Below are 20,088 nucleotides of genomic sequence, written 5' to 3'. Positions count from 1 at the left end.
AAGATTACGCTGATACTCATACTGTACCCTCAAAAGTTTTGATTGCTTAACACATTATTCAATTACTTCTTCTTTTAAACCACTTCCTGACAATATGCTGTATCGCGTATATATTTAACAAGAGAATATTTACAGTATTTACACATCAACGTATAAATATTATTATTTGTGCTTGGATGCTATCAGATGAGACAGATTTCTCTCTTGTACGATGCGTGATGGTGACGATGCGATTTTAGATTCGATAAAATCAATAAAAGAGAATTCGTATTGCTTATTATTCAATTCAGTTATTTCTTCCCTTGAATGACTTTCTGATATTATTCTGTATTAATAGTATTAATTGCGTATATATTTAACAAAAAGATATTTACTTAAAATATATATGTTATCCTTTTTCAATTACTTAATATTATTTAATTATTCTTTCTTTAAACGATTTCCTGACGCTATGCTGTATTATATCGCGTAATATGTTTGGCAAGAATATATTTATACATTAACATATAAATTTTATTATTTATGCTTCACTAGATGAGAATTTCTCTCTTGTACGATTGCAATGATGACAATACAATTTTATCAAATTTAGCAAAACCGATAATATTCGTATTGATTTTGATTGATTAATATTATTTAATTACTTGTGTATAAAATAATGTGTCTTTAAATAATTTTTTGATATTATGTTGTATTATGATATCATATTGCATATATATTTATCTCTCTCTCTCTCTCTCTCTCTCTCTCTCTCTCACACACACACACACACACACACACACACACGCACGCACGCACGCACGCACGCACGCACACACAAAAATATTTACATACTAACATATAAATATTATTATATTTATTCTTCGACGTTAGATGAGACAAATTTCTCTCTCGTACGACTACGATGGTGATGAGGCGATTTTAGATTCGGCAGAACCGTCCCTTCGATCAATACGAAAGGTTCGTTAATAGCGAATGCTGCGTCGCGCCGTCCTTGGACAGTTAGGCCACATCGGATTGCTGCACCGTGCAGCGTGTGCATGGACTAAAGCTCATGATAACATCCCCGAACGAGCTTGCTTGTGCCTTTCTCCATTATTATCCTTATGACATGCAGATTGCGCATTACACGCGGTACATCACTTTGAAGCGCATAATGCATCGTATATACGCGAGTGCCTCTCACACAGCACTGTGCGAAGCATCGCGCATTTCTCCCCGGGTCAATTTAACGTTTCATCTACAGCAATTAGCTCTACCATCCCTTCTCTACAAAGATGGAAAAGAAACTGTTAAAGAATGTTACAACACGTGCAAGTTATACCTACCTATCTTGACCTCTCTGAAAGAAAAAGACCATTACCTACGCTCTAGAGATAAACTGAAAACAATATCAGTTTTCTCTCGATACAAAGGAAACGGTCTTTTTTATGTTACTAACCATTAGGAATTAAAATACGTGGTGCGTTGTGCGATGAATAAGCAAGCAACTGTTAGTTAATCGTTTCCCTAGTAGCCTATTAGTTTAGAGCCGATTCTGCTACAACTAATCGATCCCATTTCCACTTGAAACTCAATATAATTGTCGAGGTAGTGCGAGCGATTTGCACGTAAAATATCACCGCGAGACATTATTACGCGGAACAATCCGCCGGATCCGCGCGCATATCAATGAATCCGATATATCGTCGTTGTCGCGTCGTTAGTAATCTGCCGGTAAACTCACAAGAGCGACACGCGGAAAACACGCCGCGGATAATGCCACGAGTCCGCGAGAGAGTTCAAAATATCCGGTCCACACGCGTACGTTTATGCGCCTCGCGCGTTTCATTCTTCCTCCCTGTTTTCGTCTCACCTCTCCTCTCCTTTTCTAGCGTAGACTAACCCCGTGCATACACACGTACGCGTACACACTCGCGAACGCTTTCGACATACACTCAGCTACGTGCGAACTTCCATACATGTGTGTACTCGCGCGCTATATATAGACTTCGGAGGAGGGGTTTGGGGGTTAGCATGACTCCCTGGCATTGATCGTACTACCACCCCATGAGCAACCCCTAATAACACCCTCCTGCTGTCCCCCGGTTCCTGCTCCCCCCCTCTCTCTCTCTCTCTCTCTCCTTTCTCTTTCTCTTTCTCTTTCTCACTCCTCTCCCTCGGCGCCGCCGCCCCCTCGCTCCAAACTGCGCCCTTTGCTAACCCAATCTGAGACCCCTGCAGGCGGCGACTCTCAACCGACGGTTCCATACGATGCGATGCGACGCGACACGACGGCGGCGACGTGCCGAGCTGAGCCACGCGGGCCAGCTGGCCGGTCAGCTGATTCCTAGCGGCGCGGCACGATGCGGTGCGGAGCAAAGCGAAGCGGTGCGGTGCGGTGCGGCGCGAAGCGGCGCGTCGGGACGCCCATTAGCCACGCGAACTAAACTAAAGCCATTAACTCCCGCGGCTTAATAACGGGCGAAGCCACCCACGGCGACCTGTTTGCAAATCCTGTGGACTCCGACGGGTTACGACGAGATATCGGCCACGCCGCGCCGATGCCGCTTCCGGCACGAGCACGTGGGGTGTCGTACGATGCCGACCTGAGTAATCGGACGCGGCCTGACCCCTTACCTTAACCCTTTCAAGCACGCGGCGGTTAGCGGTCGATAAACATACGTCAAAAGTAGAAAGCATAAGAGAAATATAATCATACTAGGGAAACACAAAATAATCTCACGAATATTATTTCAATTCTAAATAAATTATCTCTGAGACAGAAAGTGTCATCACTCTTGCGCATTAGTCCAACTCTGACTGTATTATATACGTAACGTAAATATATGTATTAAAGAAATACTAAATCTTAATACATATTTTTTAATAGTACCAACTACACTTTTACTTATACAGTAAATAAATATTTACTCAATAAAAAGATGATAATTAATCCTTAGTACCCACGATGATTTTCCGGTTCTTTACTGCACACGATGGGTCGTTCGTGTCCCAGCTTAATTTTCATCACTTTAAATATAGAAAAATTACTAAGTGATTTTTACGAACACTTTATCTTCAGAAAATATTTATAAGGTTGCGTATTTTTAAAAATTGTATGTAAATGTTATAAGTAATTACTTGATATATACTTCTAGTTTTTCAAAGAAAAGAATTGTGGAAGGACCCAATCGTGTGTATCAATGTCTTCTCTAATTAGTTGTAGTTTGCAAGAATTGACTAATCATTCGAATATGAAGAAAATATTTAACTATGATTGGTCAAGTTCTTACAACTATAATATAACCACTTACAATTACGCTTACGGTTATTTGTAGAACGTATTAAGGTTAAATTAATATAATTCTTATACCAAATAAATACAGTTACATTTAGTTAGTACTTATATTCACACAAATATTTATTAAAATTCAGTACATTCTTGAATGTATTTTTTAATAACTAGTGAAGAGCATGTCAATTCGTAAGAATTTATTGATTGCTCGACATAGGTATTAATTTGCAAATTTTATAAGGAAAAATTAGCTATTGACTAGTTCACATGCTATAAACTAAAATATTATTACGTTGGAGAAGTAAACAGATTTTCGAAAGCCCGAAATGTCTAAACTTTCAGGAAGAGTCGTAGACTTATCGAACGCGTAAACGTCCGATGCCGAGTATCGATGAGAACAAGTCGTCGCACGGCGATCGATACCCGTGCCAATGTTATTTTAGTAACTAACGACGAATTATGTCCGTCTTTTGCAATAGAAAAGAGTAACGTACTACCTGAACGAACACGTAAATTTCATATAAAACTTATGTACAAGGCTTATGAGATATCCTTACACATGTAGGTATATAAATTTATAAAGTTGTCAAATTAGCTTTAAAAAATCGCTTTTCTTTGTTTAGCATAAAATTCTTAAGAAAACTCAGATCACTTTTGTCAAAAAAGAGAAATTACTTGCAAATTCTCACGACGAGTTGAATATTCTATATCCGACGAATTATGACAAATCGATCAATTTCGTGATTAACAGCTCTATCTTATCTGTGTTGAGTGTTTATGATAGCCTAGCAGTATTAGAAGCGCACTGAATAAATTCGCATTGAACTAGTCATCTCAAGTGCAACGAGAGAAAGATTTTCTCTTCAATAGAACCTGAAAAGATAATTTCAGAACGCACCGTATTTCATCTCGTAGTATTCGGAATAAATGTTTTCATTCATTAAATAGCGGTGCCTTCACAAAACAATGTCGCTAACAATTTTGGTGTATTTTATACGAGAGATAGACCAATGCATTTCATCAACAAAAGTGTTTGTGAAAATATGCAGTATAAAAATGATAACAGAAAAGGAAATTAAGATGAAACAGGATTAATAAATCCCTTTTGGGGATATTTCATTATCAAATCCTACACGAGAAGAATGAAGTGTCTAAAAGAGATAATTTTATTGCTAAATGCAGATAATCTAATCAAATTACATTTCTGAAAAAAACTTTTATTGTGGATTATTAAAGTAATTACGTAGAAGATTCAAATACGACGATACTGCTATAAAATTTTGACACTCTAGTAACCAATTTGAGTCCAGTCCTCACTTTATTATTATTTTGATCCAAATAAAATTCTTTTTCAAATTTAGCTAAATTTTTAGATATTTCAGTAAAACCGTGTTCTTTTCGTATCGTTTCTGAGAGTACAGCCTTGAAAAATACCAGGCCGCGTGCCGACTCGAGCGAGCGCGTGCGAGGCGCTAGTTTTTCATTCGACGGATTAGTTCCGTATCGGCGGAATGATCTGTCACGATCCTATCCCCGGATTCGAGAGACGGAACAGGGATGCAGGAAGGCGTGCAAAAATTCTGACGGGCAACCCGCACGCCCGCGCCGTGGTGCCCATGCCGTGCGACGAATTAATTAGTTCGATCGTGCGGCACGTCTTGAATGAAAAGCCGGGCGTTACATGTGCGCACGCCGAGGTTATTGCACGACGGCACTCTACGGCCTCTACGTGCCTCGCGTGAAATTACCTTATCGGACTAAATTAGCGCGATTCAATTCCGTCTTACGAAGTCGCGGCCGATTCGTCAAGCAGCGTGCACTTGTTTCCGATGTGTCCGCTGATATTCCGGAAGCGATCTCGTCCCGTTACATCAGTTTACGTACAAATGATTATTTGACTATGTATTCGGCGTAACAAATTGCGAGTGTTACTATATGAAGTAAACGTGCAGGTTGTAAGATATTTTTTTAAGAAATAAGAATTCTTATAATAAATTTGTCGATTTGTTAAATATGTGCATTAAAATAACTTGTGATTAAATCTATACAAATGTCTGCTGTGATCTTTTAGTGTTTTGTTTGCTAACGCTTTATTTTATATTTACATAGAAAGAACAATTTTGCCGGAGTGTCTAAAAATTTAGCTAAATACAGAAATAATTTTATTAAACCATCAAAATAATTAGGTATGTAAACGCTTTAATTCAGGCCTGTCCAATTTGAGCTTCGGAGCCAAAACGCAAAGCCATCGACGCAAAAAAATTCAATGTGGATAAGATTTCGGGGACTGTTAAGTGTTAATACGCATTTGAGTGACGCTTATCAATATTTTATAGTTCCTAAAATCTTACATTGAATTATTTTGCGTCGATTGCTTTGCGTTTTGGTTCCGGAGCTCAAATTAGACAGGTCTGCTCTAACTGGTTGCTAGAATGACAACATTTTTTACAGCATCGTTTATCATACTTGAGCTTCATAATAATTATTTTGATGGTGGAACAAAATTACTTTCAGAGATCTGTATATAGTAAATTTTTAGATATTTTAGCAACATTAATTTTCTGTGTAGGATTATTACTAGTAATACACCGCGTCGAGCGATCGTTCTTAATCGAGCGATACAGCGAAAGATTTGTCCACGCGTCTCGTCATTCCCCAATAAACCGTACACGACAGTGGGTTACCCCTGCTATCCTTGAGATCTCGACTTACCCCTGGCAAATCTGCCCCGCGCGCACACACACACACACACACACGCACGCACGCACGCACGCACACACGCGCGCGCACGTATGCGACAGTGACGTGTCGCCGGGGTGTCCCATGGCATCGATTCTCCAGAGACGAGAAAGTCCAAGTTCTTTCCCAACGCGATCGATCTTGGGACGAGGTGTATTTTCTCGCACGTGAAAAAAGAAAATCATTCCGAACTTCCTCTCGATCTGATCTGTTAGCCATTCGTAATTATTCATTCTATTAGTTGATATCTATCAGCTTTTTTTTTTTAATCAGTTATCGATAAACACATCTCAATTTATTCAATTGATTTGATTTCACTTTTATATAATTAAGTAAAATTTGCAAGTCTATCAATCTATATATTTATTTATTATTTACTGCAAAATTAGACGTTTATCCATCTTATGCAGTTTTCAAAGCTTTCTCGCGAAAAACATAAATCTCGAGGAATGTGCTCAAGTAAATTATCTTATCGATCGCGTCGAATGAAGATTCAAAGGAAGCGTCTTATCTCTCGTTCATTCGCCGAAGGCCATTGTCTATCGAGATTCTGATTTGTTCAAATCCAATATTTATTGTGATATTTTATTTAAAACGGAAAAAAAAGGACGTAGGAATCAAGCGCGGTAATTATGCGCAATAAACAATTATTACTCAACAAATCAATTTAATACATTCAATAACGTATATTATTCCTTTCGGCTCATTTTTGAGCCTTCTTCAGAGAACAGACGAAAATATAAATATTTTATTTGCTTTAAAATTAACTCTTCTAGCTCAACGACCGGCAAAAAAATGATCTCGCGTCGTCATTTGTGTTACACCGGATGTTTATCACAGATATCGTGATGGCATCACAAATCCAGTAGAAAATCCCAGAAATCTTTCTGCGGTAGATTCAATAGAATTCGAATAAAGCAATAATGTATACTTTTGCAATGTCAGTCAAGGAACAAGTCCGTCTCTAAGACGCATGTACATTAGCAATCCGCGCAATTATCATTCCCGCATTATCGCAACGTTTTATGTCTACTCTGTTTGTCTTTGTCTCTCGCTGCAACTAAGTGCGTTCTAATTAGCATAGCGATTTTACAAGGTTACCAATACATGGAAGAGATCGTGGCACGTGAAGGTCGATATCACGAGTTCGGGGGAAAGTCCGACTTCTTCCGACTTGCACCAGGCATCAGTAGAGCTCTAGATTTACAAAAGTACGTAAACGACTACCATGTTTAACTTAATAACTATTATAATATATATTAAAGAATTACTAAGCGCTTTTTTATGGGATGATAGATAAATAATTAAGTAAAAAATGGCAGTCGAAATAAGAGAAGCAACCAATAGAAAAACGCGATTGTTGGCATTCTCCAAATAAAAGAGATGCACTATTTTTGTAAATCTAGAGCTCTAAGGCCGATATTTATAATTGATTTTTATATTTGAGACTATCTTCAGTCTTAATCCTCACTGTGTATGCGGGTCATTTGTGTCCAGGCGATTTTTAAAATTATGAATATTTTGAAAACAAGTGAGTACAGACGTTCTGCTGCTAAAAGAAACTGGTGGGATGGAGGAAGATGCTCGTAAAAGCCCGGCAGTGGACATCATTTTCTCACTGAGCAGTAAATATTCAAAATCGAGCGCGGACACAAAATGACCTCCGTATACACTCAACGCATATTTATTGTATAAATACGAAAATGATTTTTTTCGTATTTCTTGTTTCTTGACTATTTTTATAAGTAAAACACATACATATACATATATAACAAGAAAAATTTTTATTCAGTGTTATCTTAGAATAAAAATATTAAAAATGGCAAATCGCTTTGCAGAAGAGATGTTACAATTTCTTCGTTCTCTTACAATGTCATCCCGTATATATTTTTTTATTTACGAAAGTGTATGAGATTGTAGATTTTGAATAAAAAATGAATTTTTTAAAGTTAAATATCAATTTTCCATAGGAACGCTTATTTTTATAAGTTTCGAAATTGTAAGATTTGGTGTCCCGAACTTAAGCATTTAAATTAAAAAAAATTATTGACATATATTTTTTTTATTAAAATATAAACTTTGAACTTTATTTTTCTTTTTTAATTATTAGATTTCATTGATTTGATCAAAAGTTACAAATTTTTGAACGTACCACTACCATACTCACATTTGTGTTTACATTTTTGCAAAAATAAAATATTTAAACAAATAGATTTGTTAAATTATATATAAATCTTTCGTTTAGAATAGTTAAGGGAGCTACATGAATTTTTTAATATTTTTTGAACCACTTAATCCATTTAAAAAAATACGCCGGACGTGAAGACCCCCGTATACACTTAATGGGTACTAAAAAAATGTATACACGGTGAGGGTTAAGATGTCATAAGTCAATCAGAGGGTTGCATTAGCGTTACTCAAGACATTACTTAAGACAGTCTTAAAATAAGACCGCCTTAAGCATCAGGAGATCTCTCGATCTCTCATAATCTTGTATTCGATAGACATCTTGTAGACATTTACAATTTTTATTTCGAAAAGACATTCGATCTTTATTCTCTCTTCTTTTCCGTTGGCACGTTACGTTGCGGAATCCGCACGTCACACGAAATGTCGCGTGTGAACGCGTAATGTGCTAAATGTGGTATCGATCGTGGGCTGAACATAATCCCGAAATTCGTTACCGGAAGTACGGCGCGTTCGGACTCTCTGTGTTGCCGGAATATTCTGCGTACTCTTGTTATTAATCACCGTACCGCGCTCGCTTCTTAATGATCGCTCGTCCGGCCTCGGGGCGCGAATATGCGCGCAGAACACACCGGCCCGGGCATTCCGAGCACTAAATATTATCAACGCGACGTTAATTATCCTCCGGTTAACCAACTGCTACTCTACCAATGACCGGGAGCCGATCCTCGATGATTTGCATCGATTAAGGCATCTAACAGTATTGTCTTTCGTATCGAAAATACAAATGAAAAAGAAAGATCATAAGAAACACTATGCGAATGGTTTGTTTTGTGATATGGGATAAACATTTCAAAAACTTTTAATCTTAAGATTAACCGAGGGAGAGAGGGAGAGAGAGAGAGAGAGAGAGAGATGAATCGTTTGATTAAATAAATTAACAGATCTCTATAATGAAGCGATAAATATAATGGCACTCAAGTGAGACAAAAAATAAATAAATTTACGTTTATGTTTGTCATTACAAAATTATTGCAATCAGTTTGTCGTTGTATTGGCCAATTCATGAAAATTGCAGGATATACCGTGTAATATGTTTGATAATGTTATAATTGATTCGTGACATTAAATTATCGGTATCTGGATGATCGCCAACAATTGCACTGACAGAATAAATACAACGACCTTCGCATCATTATTGATTTTGATATAGCGTTATTTTACCAAACAGCTGAGCGGCTAAAACCGCTTTCGTCATTGTCGATACACCTTTTCGGCGCGATCGTATACGCGCTACTAAAAAAAGAAATTAGTTTTAAAGGTCTTCATATTCACAGTTAATTTTATGTACCCAAGGTTTTAGGTTTTATAAGTATCCGAAACTATCAAATTGCACTTCTCTGCCTTATGTCCGTTTCTATCTTGGTTTCTACCAATACGTACACTGGAAAAAGTCTGATTGCATTAATTAAAATTCTGGTTAAAAACGGACAAAAAGCAGAATTTTCTGATTAAATCTATTATAATTCTAGTAGAGAATTTAAATTCTGATCGATGTGATCAGAATGTTCTGGTTTGTTCATTTTTAACCGAAAATTTTTCTTAGTTTAGAGGAGCTTCAATATGAGTTTAACATTTTTTTATCTTTTTCTAAAGTAAATTAAACCGAAATTAAGCTTAATTTCTAAACAAATTTCTACATTGGTAGAAATTAGACAATAGAGAGTCGTCTAAACTCCCTCCGATGAAAGAGCGTTGTACGTACATATAGGTAATATGCTTGAGAAATATTTCTTAGCAGTGATTCTACTAATAAGACAAATCTGAATCTTTGGAATGTTCGAATATCGAAAATGTTGAAATCGGAACTTACGGAAGTTACTATTACTTACATAAATTAATATATAATTATTTTAATACGGTAATGTATTAATACTATAATTATTTTATTATAATAACGATCTAACAACATTCTTATTTCGGAAAATTGATTTCGACATCACCAAGCGAACAAGTATGGAACAATTATTTGAGAAAGTCGATTAAAAACCGGCATTGCATCAAACCCTTCGAGGCTGTGCTGTTTCAAACCTGCGCTTCCGTAACGCGATGCATTAAAGGGACCGAGAATGGCGCGATCGTGGTGAAAGTCGTAAACTACATTTCGCGAATCTGTGCCACGTCCGAGCGCGTTTTGCGGCGTGCACACTGCACACGCTCGAAGAGGGCCAACCGGTAGTGTGTAGTCGCACCCCTCGGGGCGTCTTACGAAAATTCGCAGAGTGTAGCAACGCGATACAACGCGACGCGATGCAACGATGGGAGAGGAGGGCGCGTAATGCATGCATGAAACATTCGCGACGAAACATACACACGAAAATAACACGCTAGACACAGCACGCCTAACATGAGCGATCGGTTTGATCTGACAGATCGTTGCCTGTCCCCAGGAGGCATACTCCAGCCTATGGCTACAACCAACCGGACTACAGGCTCCACGAGTTGAACAAGAGGTTATCGCAGCGCACGGAGGTGAGTACACTTTACAATTTACTCCTTTTTTCCCCATTTGATTGTCATTTATACGTATGATTGTGTATTTATGATATTCGAGAATCTAGCTAGCGAGTCTACACACCCTTCGTCGCGTCGGCCCTTCGCACGATTCATCTGCGTGCAAACATTAACGTTATTCGTATGTTCGATGCGCAATCGATTCGATAAATTACTCACGGTATAATTTACCCACAAGCGTGTAAAATCAGTCCTGTAAAAATCGGCCTTAAAATCATCTCGTGAAAACGGAATAAAAAATTGAACGAGGTCGGATGCCATATACATACATACTAAAGTCGATTGCGTTTAATTGTAAAATATATAGATATCGTTCTTGATTAAATTAAAAATCTTGTCACTCACGGCATGTGGGACCTAAAATTCCTGATACTTAATAGACTGCGCGATGGTTTTGCCAATTTTCCGATTACCGCATGAACAAAGGGGATGTATGTTTTTTTTTATAAAATCTGGAAAATAAATACTCCTTTGAAAAATATTCGTGGTACTGAAATGGTCAGCGCGACGAAATTTACGGTATGCTTAATCGAATGCGCTATTTATCGCAATTCGAGATGTCGTTATTTTGATAAAGGTTATTGCACGCCGTTTTGTTTAATCGTGTTTGCTAAATCGCTCGTAATTTTCGTTTGTGTTGCAGAAAAGCTTATATGACTTTAAAGCCAACTGTTCCGTTATGTTTATACGAGAAATATATCGAAAAAGATTCTAAGGTTCAAATTTATAATTCCAATGGAATTATTTATTGAAAATGTATAATTTGCGGAGAGATTAACTAATAAAAGCAATAGAAACAAGCGTATAGCTTTGATCCGACTTCACAATTGTTTCGCTTTCAATAGAAACACAGGGTCGATAGCGAGTGTATATTTATGTGAGAAATGTATAAATTTTTATCCGAAACGTACTACAGGAAATCTTTTCCTTCGAATCTCCGTTCGCGCGGCTTTTTGTTACACTATAAAATTATCTGGCCCATATTTTTTTTCCGCCAGCAGATAAACCGACCTCTTCTGAGAGATCCACGATAATAGCGATAAGATATGATCCATGGAACGCATTGTTGTTCGCGCACATGTCGTTCTATCCGTGTCGGGTCGATTTCGAACCGTTGGAAATTAATCGAGGCTACATGCGAAAGGAAACTTGTATTTGTATTGCCATCATGCGTCGTAAGTTTATTCTTGCGGCTGTTTGAAAAAAAATTACGATTATATATATATAATTCTTTTTAATCACTCTATAAATATATCGATTAATAATATACCTAGATATATATATATATAATATATTATATATATCTAGGTATATTATTAATCGATATATTTATAGAGTGATTAAAAAGAATAATTAAAAAGAATAACTTAATACCAAGTTATTTTAATTAAAATTAGCTTTAAAAGTGACAATAAGAATAATAAAAAAAAACATTTTCTCATAATGACTAAATATTCTGCGATATTGCAATAACTCAGAAATATAATGGAATCTTGTAATGATTTTGGATACAAATACAAATCTTTACGTTTTATCGTCGCTATTTGCGTATTTCAAAAGTATCATATATAGAGTGAGAGCTAAAAGTATTCATACAAGGAAATTTTTTATTAAAAAAGTCTTATTTGTAGAAAATAAACATCAATCAGCAATTTTTTACAATGAATATGAATACATTCTGTTCTAATATAAACAAACGAGTTTCGCATGTATTTCTGATTTTAGAAATTAAATTCCTCGACTGTATGAATACTTTTTGAGCATCTAAACAATATTTAAAAAACATACAGTCTATTTTATTCTTTATGAATAAATTGTTAATTACCCAACAAGAAATGATCGTCAATTAAACGTCGAATCGACGTCAAATTGGTGTTGAAATCATCATATCGATATCAATTCGACATCAGTTCGACTTATTTCTCGCTGGATAATATTTACTTTTTGAAAATAAAGTTTTTTTTTTAAATATTTTCTCTGTACGAATACTTTTTGCACTCACTGTATATACACACGGCGAAAATTATTCTCCATCAATGATGCGCAATTTACGACAGGCAGCATTGGCCATATATTTCTTTTTAAAGGTTTGATACTTCGCGGAGTAATGGTCAATATGTCATTAGGATTGAATAATGCGAGAAAAAAAGGAAACGCCCGAGGTTAATGCGTTCTAATGAGCCTCCGCTTCTAGTACTGCGTTCATTAATCTTCGACTCGCGGATGGACAACCGGTCTTCTTCCCTGGGAGGTCTCGATAAGCGGCCCGAATAAATTCTTCGGTTTCTGTCGTTAGCATAAGAGTAGCAGCGAACGATGTGGTAGACCGTCAGCGTCTCTCAAGATTGTACGCGTGCCAAGACGAAAAACTTCACCGCATGTTTAGCTCTTGTTCGACGAGCTTTCGGAGCAAATTCTCACGACGGACACTTTGCGGGACTTCTTAAGTTCTTATTTTCGTTACTTTTTCGATTTATAGTTTGTTATAGATATTATTATAACGTCAAACCAACTAAAGTAGCTATCAGAGTAAGATTCTTATGAGCTATCATTTTTCGACATCTTTTAATACTTCCCGTCAGCTTTAAATTTCATGTAAATTGCACGTTCTATGAGAAAAACATATATATAGATTCTTTTTCTATGCATCTCTCCATGGAAAGGACGATTTTATTGAAGTAAAACCTAAAAATTTAGCTAGGTACAGATCTGAAAATAATTTTCTTTCGATCGTTAAACTAATTATGTAGAATGCTCAAGCGTTTATGATAATATTGCAAAAATTTTTAACATTCTAGCAATCAGTTTGAACATCCTATGTAATTATTTTGTAACTGTATAGTTATTTCGATGAAAAATAAAATTATTTTTAGATCTGTCATATTTAAAAATACAATATAACGTATATTCTATCGAAAGAATAGAGAGAGAGAGAATAGAGAAATTCTTGTTTCCAATATCTTTGATTATTTTGGAAACATTTTTCTCTTTCTTTCCTCACAATCGTAAATGCATAAGTCAGTTCGTCCGGCCATGTCGGAAAAGTACGCGAGCGCGATTCGTAATGAAAGGAGACATTTTTTCCCAGTCGAGTTCATATACCACAACAATCATCTCGGCGAGTGCAGAGCTATTCGGGAAATTTCGTTTTTCTCTCTTTGGTCATTCTCGCGCGCGACGCACAGGGGATTGGGCGTGTGCGAATTATATTTTGCTGGCACTAGCATATATGAAAACGAGAGAGAGAGAGAGAGAGAAAGGGAGCGTGTATGTCAATATATACGCATGTATACATGTGGACCGCATCGATCGTTACGACGCACGACGGGAAAAAGAAAAGGTCAGAATTGAACCGGCGTATTGCAATTGCTTTTACTTATGCATACCCGAGCTATATATTCTACGTACTCGACCCGAATTCACATTTGGGCCGCTAACATAAGTAATTATTGGCTTGTTTCTTTTTTTTTTTACAAAGAAGAATTTTTTTTTATTTGTTTCTTTAATCTTTCGTTATTTGCTTTTATCAATTTCGTTGGTCTTTCTTGAAGCAAACGCTAATTTTAATTAACGAATTATGCGATCAGTGGTTGAAATCCGACTGTCCGGATAGCGCGTTTGTGCGCGTTCAACAAGCAGAACGAAATCGCGTGATGCACGCCGATAGATCAAAGTGAAATAAATTCTTCGTTAAAAAACATTTACATACACTATCGAGATATTAATGCATCGCGCGTGAAAGTGGCGCCTCTCGGTAAAATTACGACGTGTCCTATGGCGGTTAAAATGAGCGCAAAGAGAGTTAACGCGCCCGCTTGTAAGCTCGCGTTTATACCACCTTTTAATGCCACGGCGCGTTTCGACAAGCCAATGCGGACACTCTTGCACGCAGTGCCAGTTTTATTTTATGAATCGCGCCGACGGCGATTTCGAATGAGAAGCGTAAAAAAAAAAACGTTTTTTTATTCACCGCGGCGATGTAACCGAAGCGCCATTACGGCGCGGCCATCGGCCAAAGATTGCAAACCCCGCGCAATCTCTTTGCCCGAAACGAATCACAGGTGATCGTTTTTGCAGTAAACGTGTTGTTTAATTGTAAACCGGAGGTTGCGGTCAAACGCGCGCGCGTTCGTCGGGGAAAATTGTGGGAAAATACGGTCAACGCGGCACGTTAAGCTCGAGAACCACAGCGCGAATTTTGCCCCCAAAAAATGTGTATTTCAAAGAAATTTATTGATATTTAAAAAATACTTCAATCAAATATAACGAGTTATCGAAACAAAGAACAAAGTTCTTAATTTTCAGTAATCACGCACTAATATTAAAAGGAAAAAATATATATGAATTTCTCTAGGAAATATCACGACCTTTTTTTTGATCTAACACGCGATCACGACGAGCGGCTCCACAAACTGCAGTTGTAATGATTGTACACGTGAGTCACACGGTGCTCATGCGTTTTAACCTGTGCGTTCCATGACGACAGGTGCGTGTACAAGACGCTTTTAAACGATCGCGTAAAGTTGACAAGAGTAAACGAGGCATGAGACATCGCAAAGACAGCGGTCCAAATTTCAATGTTACAATCCTTTCGAACTGTGTCGGCCCGCTTTTGGCACAATTTCACTTCCTCCCTTCGTTTCAGTCTCGATCGCGCTTGATTAATGATGTATAATATTTCAAAATTAAACGAAATTTTATGTAGAAGATTCCAAAAATACACACAAAATTCGATTCTTTGATTTGAATTCTTCTAAATGACAATTTAATTGAGTCAGTTTTGCTTTTGTGATGTGGAGAATTAGATGTCTTTGTGCATGACAGCTGTCCTAAATTCTATTTTTTTTTAATTTAACGCTTAAATTTTAATTGGAAATTTAATTTGTTAGAAACTTTGTTTATAATTTAAATTTATGAAGGATTGCACATGTACGTTAAAAATTGATTCCGGTGTAGTTTCGTTCATTGCACAACTATTCTATTTTTGTATGCAACATAGTTCTGTATTCTTAAACTTGCTACTCAGTCACACACACTCGTTCTTTTTGTTTTGTACTACTTTCTTGTAAAACATACGTTATCTATTTTTCTTTCATTTTTCTTTATAAGTTTTTCTTTATATATTTTTCTTTGCATTTACTATTTGTTGTGTGTATACTTATAATATATCAGGTACAGTCTTGAGGTTTACTGCTTTCTCTCTCTCTCCCCCCCTCTCTCTCTCTCTCTCTCACACACACTCTGCCCTCTATTTTGCCTCGTTTTCTTTTCACTTTTCGTGTTTTTCGTCCAGCCTCTATTCTCTCGCGCACGTGGACACACGCCTGCACCCGTTCGCGAAGTTTAGCAAACGACATGGCGTGTCCTACGGTCATAAATCATCTTTCCTCGCGCTATCGTCGCATCTCGTGCGTTGTCAGCATGCGTTTGCAAGGTTTACCACCGTTTCTTCCGCTGCTTCCGTCAGCTCCGTGCTAACGTCGCCGCAGAGACGTTCCCATACATAAAAGAATATCCAAAGTCTTGGACCATCGTTGGCTGCCTTTCGATTTGTAATGGCACTGACGCTGAAATAATGAAAAATTAATTGATTCGTGATTAAAATATAATCTGAAAGAGAAAATAGATATTCAGCGAATATTGCGAATGCTAGCACCCGAAATATTTGCGTATACTCGTTAATGTAGTAGGTATTCATAAATATAGTATACTTGTTTATAATTGAGATCCAGTCAGTGATTAAGTATATGTACCGTAGCTTCGTCAAATGTATGGGTATATATTAGTGATTGGTGGAGGGCAAATAAAGAATGACGTGGTTAAAATGAAGAGGTTAAAATGAAAAAAACTTGCTCTAAATTATCTAAAACTATTGTATTTAACGAGTTACAACAAACAATAGGCAAAATTCTATATATAAATCTTTTTGATAATTTGATTTCAGATAATCCTGTTGGAAGAAATCTTGGAAACGAAAATTATAACTCCAGTAAGAATCGACGATAGATACATCATTTAAAATTGAAATGAGATTATAAAATCACTTATTTTAGATGCCTAGAAATTAAAGGATGTCAATCGTAAAGTTCAATGAAACGTTTTTTATTATATTATCTTAAGCGACATCTACAATGAGATTTTAAGACGTAAAACTTAAGCTTTGAGCATTAAACTGTAAGAAATTGACCAATCATAAGAGTATTTTCCTCGTTTTTGATTATGATTGGTCAATTTCTTACAGCTTAGAGCTTAATTTAAGCTTAAGTTTTACGCCTTAAAATTTCATTTTAAACGCTTTAGTAAAAAATTAATACTTTTAATTTTTTTAAATTTATTATTTAAAATATGTATGTTATTTCCTATTACATTGAAATTTTATAGTAAATTATTAACAGCATGAGGCGTCGAGTGGGGCTTGTCGCTCGATGCGATTGACTCGCGATCTGTATAGATTCAATCTCACCTGCGCTCACATACGCAGTTTTTCGCGTTTAAGGACCTGAAAATAGTTCCACCTGGTGATTAAGAAACCTTTTAATCACCAGCACCGTTCGGATCCGGCGTTAAACTGTAGAGCCCATGTATCAGTGGATATATGTATGGATCCCCCAGGCTGGGGATTGGACGTTAGACTAACAACTTAATTTCAGAAAAAAATCCGTTGTTACTGAAACCACATTAGAGGCCTTAAAGTGCTGCACACAGAAGTTAAAGAAATATACATATATATATATTTTTTTAACAGCATAGCTACAAAGAGACAAGTACTGTTTTACGATACTTTGGTATGCCTTTTTATTTACGATTTAATTAATTATTCAATAAATTTGTAATTGTTTTTACCAATGTTAGCTACAGCCAATTTTTAATTGGCTTGTAGCCCTTATTATTAATTTATGTTTTTACCGTTAATTTATGTTTTTGTTTAGCAAAATTTTAGAAAGACTAGAAAATTTATTTTTTAGTATCCAAGGTAGCCCTTGAACCACTAAGCCCTTAACCAAAAGAAATTCATTGAGTATCTACAGGAAACATTATAACGATGATTGGCGAATGAAAGAGGAACAGAAAATTGGCATTCTTGTTAGAAAACAAGAAGAAAGAGACTACATTTTACTAATATATAAGGTGGCATAAAATGAAAAGACATGACGTATTCGTGATCGCACGAATAATTAGTGTAAACGCAGAATATGTTCAAGCAAAATTTTGTTAATTTAAACGTCAATTAGCCGTGTAAAATGCCATCCAGTTCAAGATTCGCTGACCATTCACCATCTTGAATCACTTATGAAATGAATCGACGTTGATTCAACGCTTGATTCTAAACTAGTTGCATTGACCCCATTACTGAATATTATAAATATGTTGCAACAATAATATAATGTTAATAATAACGTTAAAATTATTGTAATCGTTCGCGCTTTCGCACAGCTGTTTATTATTTTTAGGTGTATTATATTATATTATATTATATTATATCAATCGATGAATGGAAATATTAATTTCGATGCGTAAGAGGATTATTAGCGATCACTGGAATACTATTCATACGCAGCATCTTTACACTGCGGTCGATAGAAACGGCGTGTAGGAGAGAAGCTGCTAAGTGTACCGTTACTGCAAAGTTTGGCGTAGTTCTGCCTACGCCGAAAGTTATCTAGACGAAGACGAAGAGGAGGAGCGAGAGAGAAATGCGGAAAGAGAAAGAGAGAGCCACCGATTTAGTCGAGAGCGAGAAAACCGGCTATAATAAAACAAAGAAAAAGAGCTAGCCTGGCACGGATATAGGAAGAAGCAACAACTGTAGTCAGCAACGCAACGACTGCTTTTCGGTCTCGCGAATACACGCTCAAGAATTCATATTCCATTCCTTTCGCGCGAGAAAGAAAATTCTCCGTTAATCTAACATGGAACGAGTAGAATCACGATCGATTTAAATATTTGGTACCCAGATTAATTGTAAGCTGAAATCGGGAGATTGAGTAGCTTAGCAACTTGGCTAAATAATTGATTGTTTTTTTTTAATGTATACACGATGAAGTATCAAAAAATTTTTTGCTGAAGTATCATAAAATTTAGCTAGATACAAATTTGAAAATAATTTTGTTGGACCATCAAAATATGTAATTACTCAGGAATTTCAAGCATGATAAGCAATCCTGCAAAAAGTTTTGACGTTCTAGCAATCAGTTTAAGCGTTCTACATAATTATTTTGACAGTTCAACAAAATTATCTTTCGATCCGTATCTATCTAAATATTTAGATACTTTATTTTTTATGATTTCACTTATATAATATAAACAATTCATAAAAACATTACTTGTCACTGGTCAAAACTAATGTTGAGCCATTGGCGCAACCGGACTGGGCTTACACTCGTGAGTTCTCGATGTTTTCAATTCGGAGTATCGGTGAATCTCGCGACTTTGCTTTAACGGAAATTTCATTTGAGACTTACTTGCCAAGAAAGTTCAAGACTGAGAGGTTGGGAGACATTTCGGGCGGAGAAGACATCGTCTTCAAATTCATCAAAGAGAATACTTCTAAAATATTTTCAGTCTCGAGCACCTGTACAATTACTTTTGAATATGATATGTAATTACACAACAAGTAAGAGTTTAATGCCGATATTATGGTCGAAGCTGGATCTTAGATGCTTTCAAATAATTTCTATGTACATTTATATACTAAATATGTAGTTATTTGAACTGCACGCCGAAATGATTTTTCGAATTTATAAACGCAATCAAACTACCATAGTAATATCACAAATTAAATTGATAAGCAATTTAATAATTTGATGCTCAATCTGGCATCCTATTAGAAAGATGTTAATGTACTGAAAAATTGGAAATAAATTTATTGCGAAAAATATTACCTCGGCCGGAAGTCGAATCCGGATCTCTTGTATTCCGTACGAGTGTTCTAAGCCTTTAGACTACCGAGGCCTTAGTAATATTCTTCGCAATAATCGATATGTAGGAACAATAACGCAATTCAAATAACTACATATTTAGTATATAAATTTACATAGAAATTATTTAAAAGCATCTAAGATCCAGCTTTGACTGTAATAGATATTAAACGCTTACTTGTTGTGCATTCACATATACAGCGTTAATAAATCGTTTATTATTATTTATCCACGCTGCCTGAAAAATGTGTTATTGTTCCTACATACCGATTATTGCAAAGAATATTAAATTTATTTACAATTTTTCAGTACATTAACATCTTTCTAATAGGATGCCAGATTGAGCATCAAATTATTAAATTGCTTATCAATTTAATTTGTGATATTACTATG

At 36.2% G+C, this 20,088-nt stretch overlaps 1 protein-coding gene across 4 annotated transcripts in view; it reads left to right on the top strand.

The window, feature by feature from the left end:
* Positions 1-20,088, top strand: part of Chi (LIM domain-binding protein 2 Chi) — a 193,429-nt gene that overhangs the window by 152,438 nt on the left and 20,903 nt on the right. For 2 of the 4 annotated variants that reach the window (XM_018457179.1, XM_018457181.1), the window contains one exon: positions 10,654-10,735. In XM_018457179.1, coding sequence (XP_018312681.1) covers positions 10,654-10,735 — 82 coding nt within the window. Of the gene's footprint in view, positions 1-10,635; positions 10,736-20,088 lie in introns of all 4 variants that reach the window. The other 2 variants (XM_018457178.1, XM_018457177.1) reach the window with 1 other exon arrangement.

Source organism: Mycetomoellerius zeteki, unplaced genomic scaffold (genome assembly GCF_001594055.1).
Source record: "Mycetomoellerius zeteki isolate Tzet28-1 unplaced genomic scaffold, Tzet1.0 scaffold62, whole genome shotgun sequence".
NCBI lineage: Eukaryota > Metazoa > Arthropoda > Insecta > Hymenoptera > Formicidae > Mycetomoellerius > Mycetomoellerius zeteki.
This window is presented reverse-complemented; position numbering and strand designations above follow the sequence as displayed.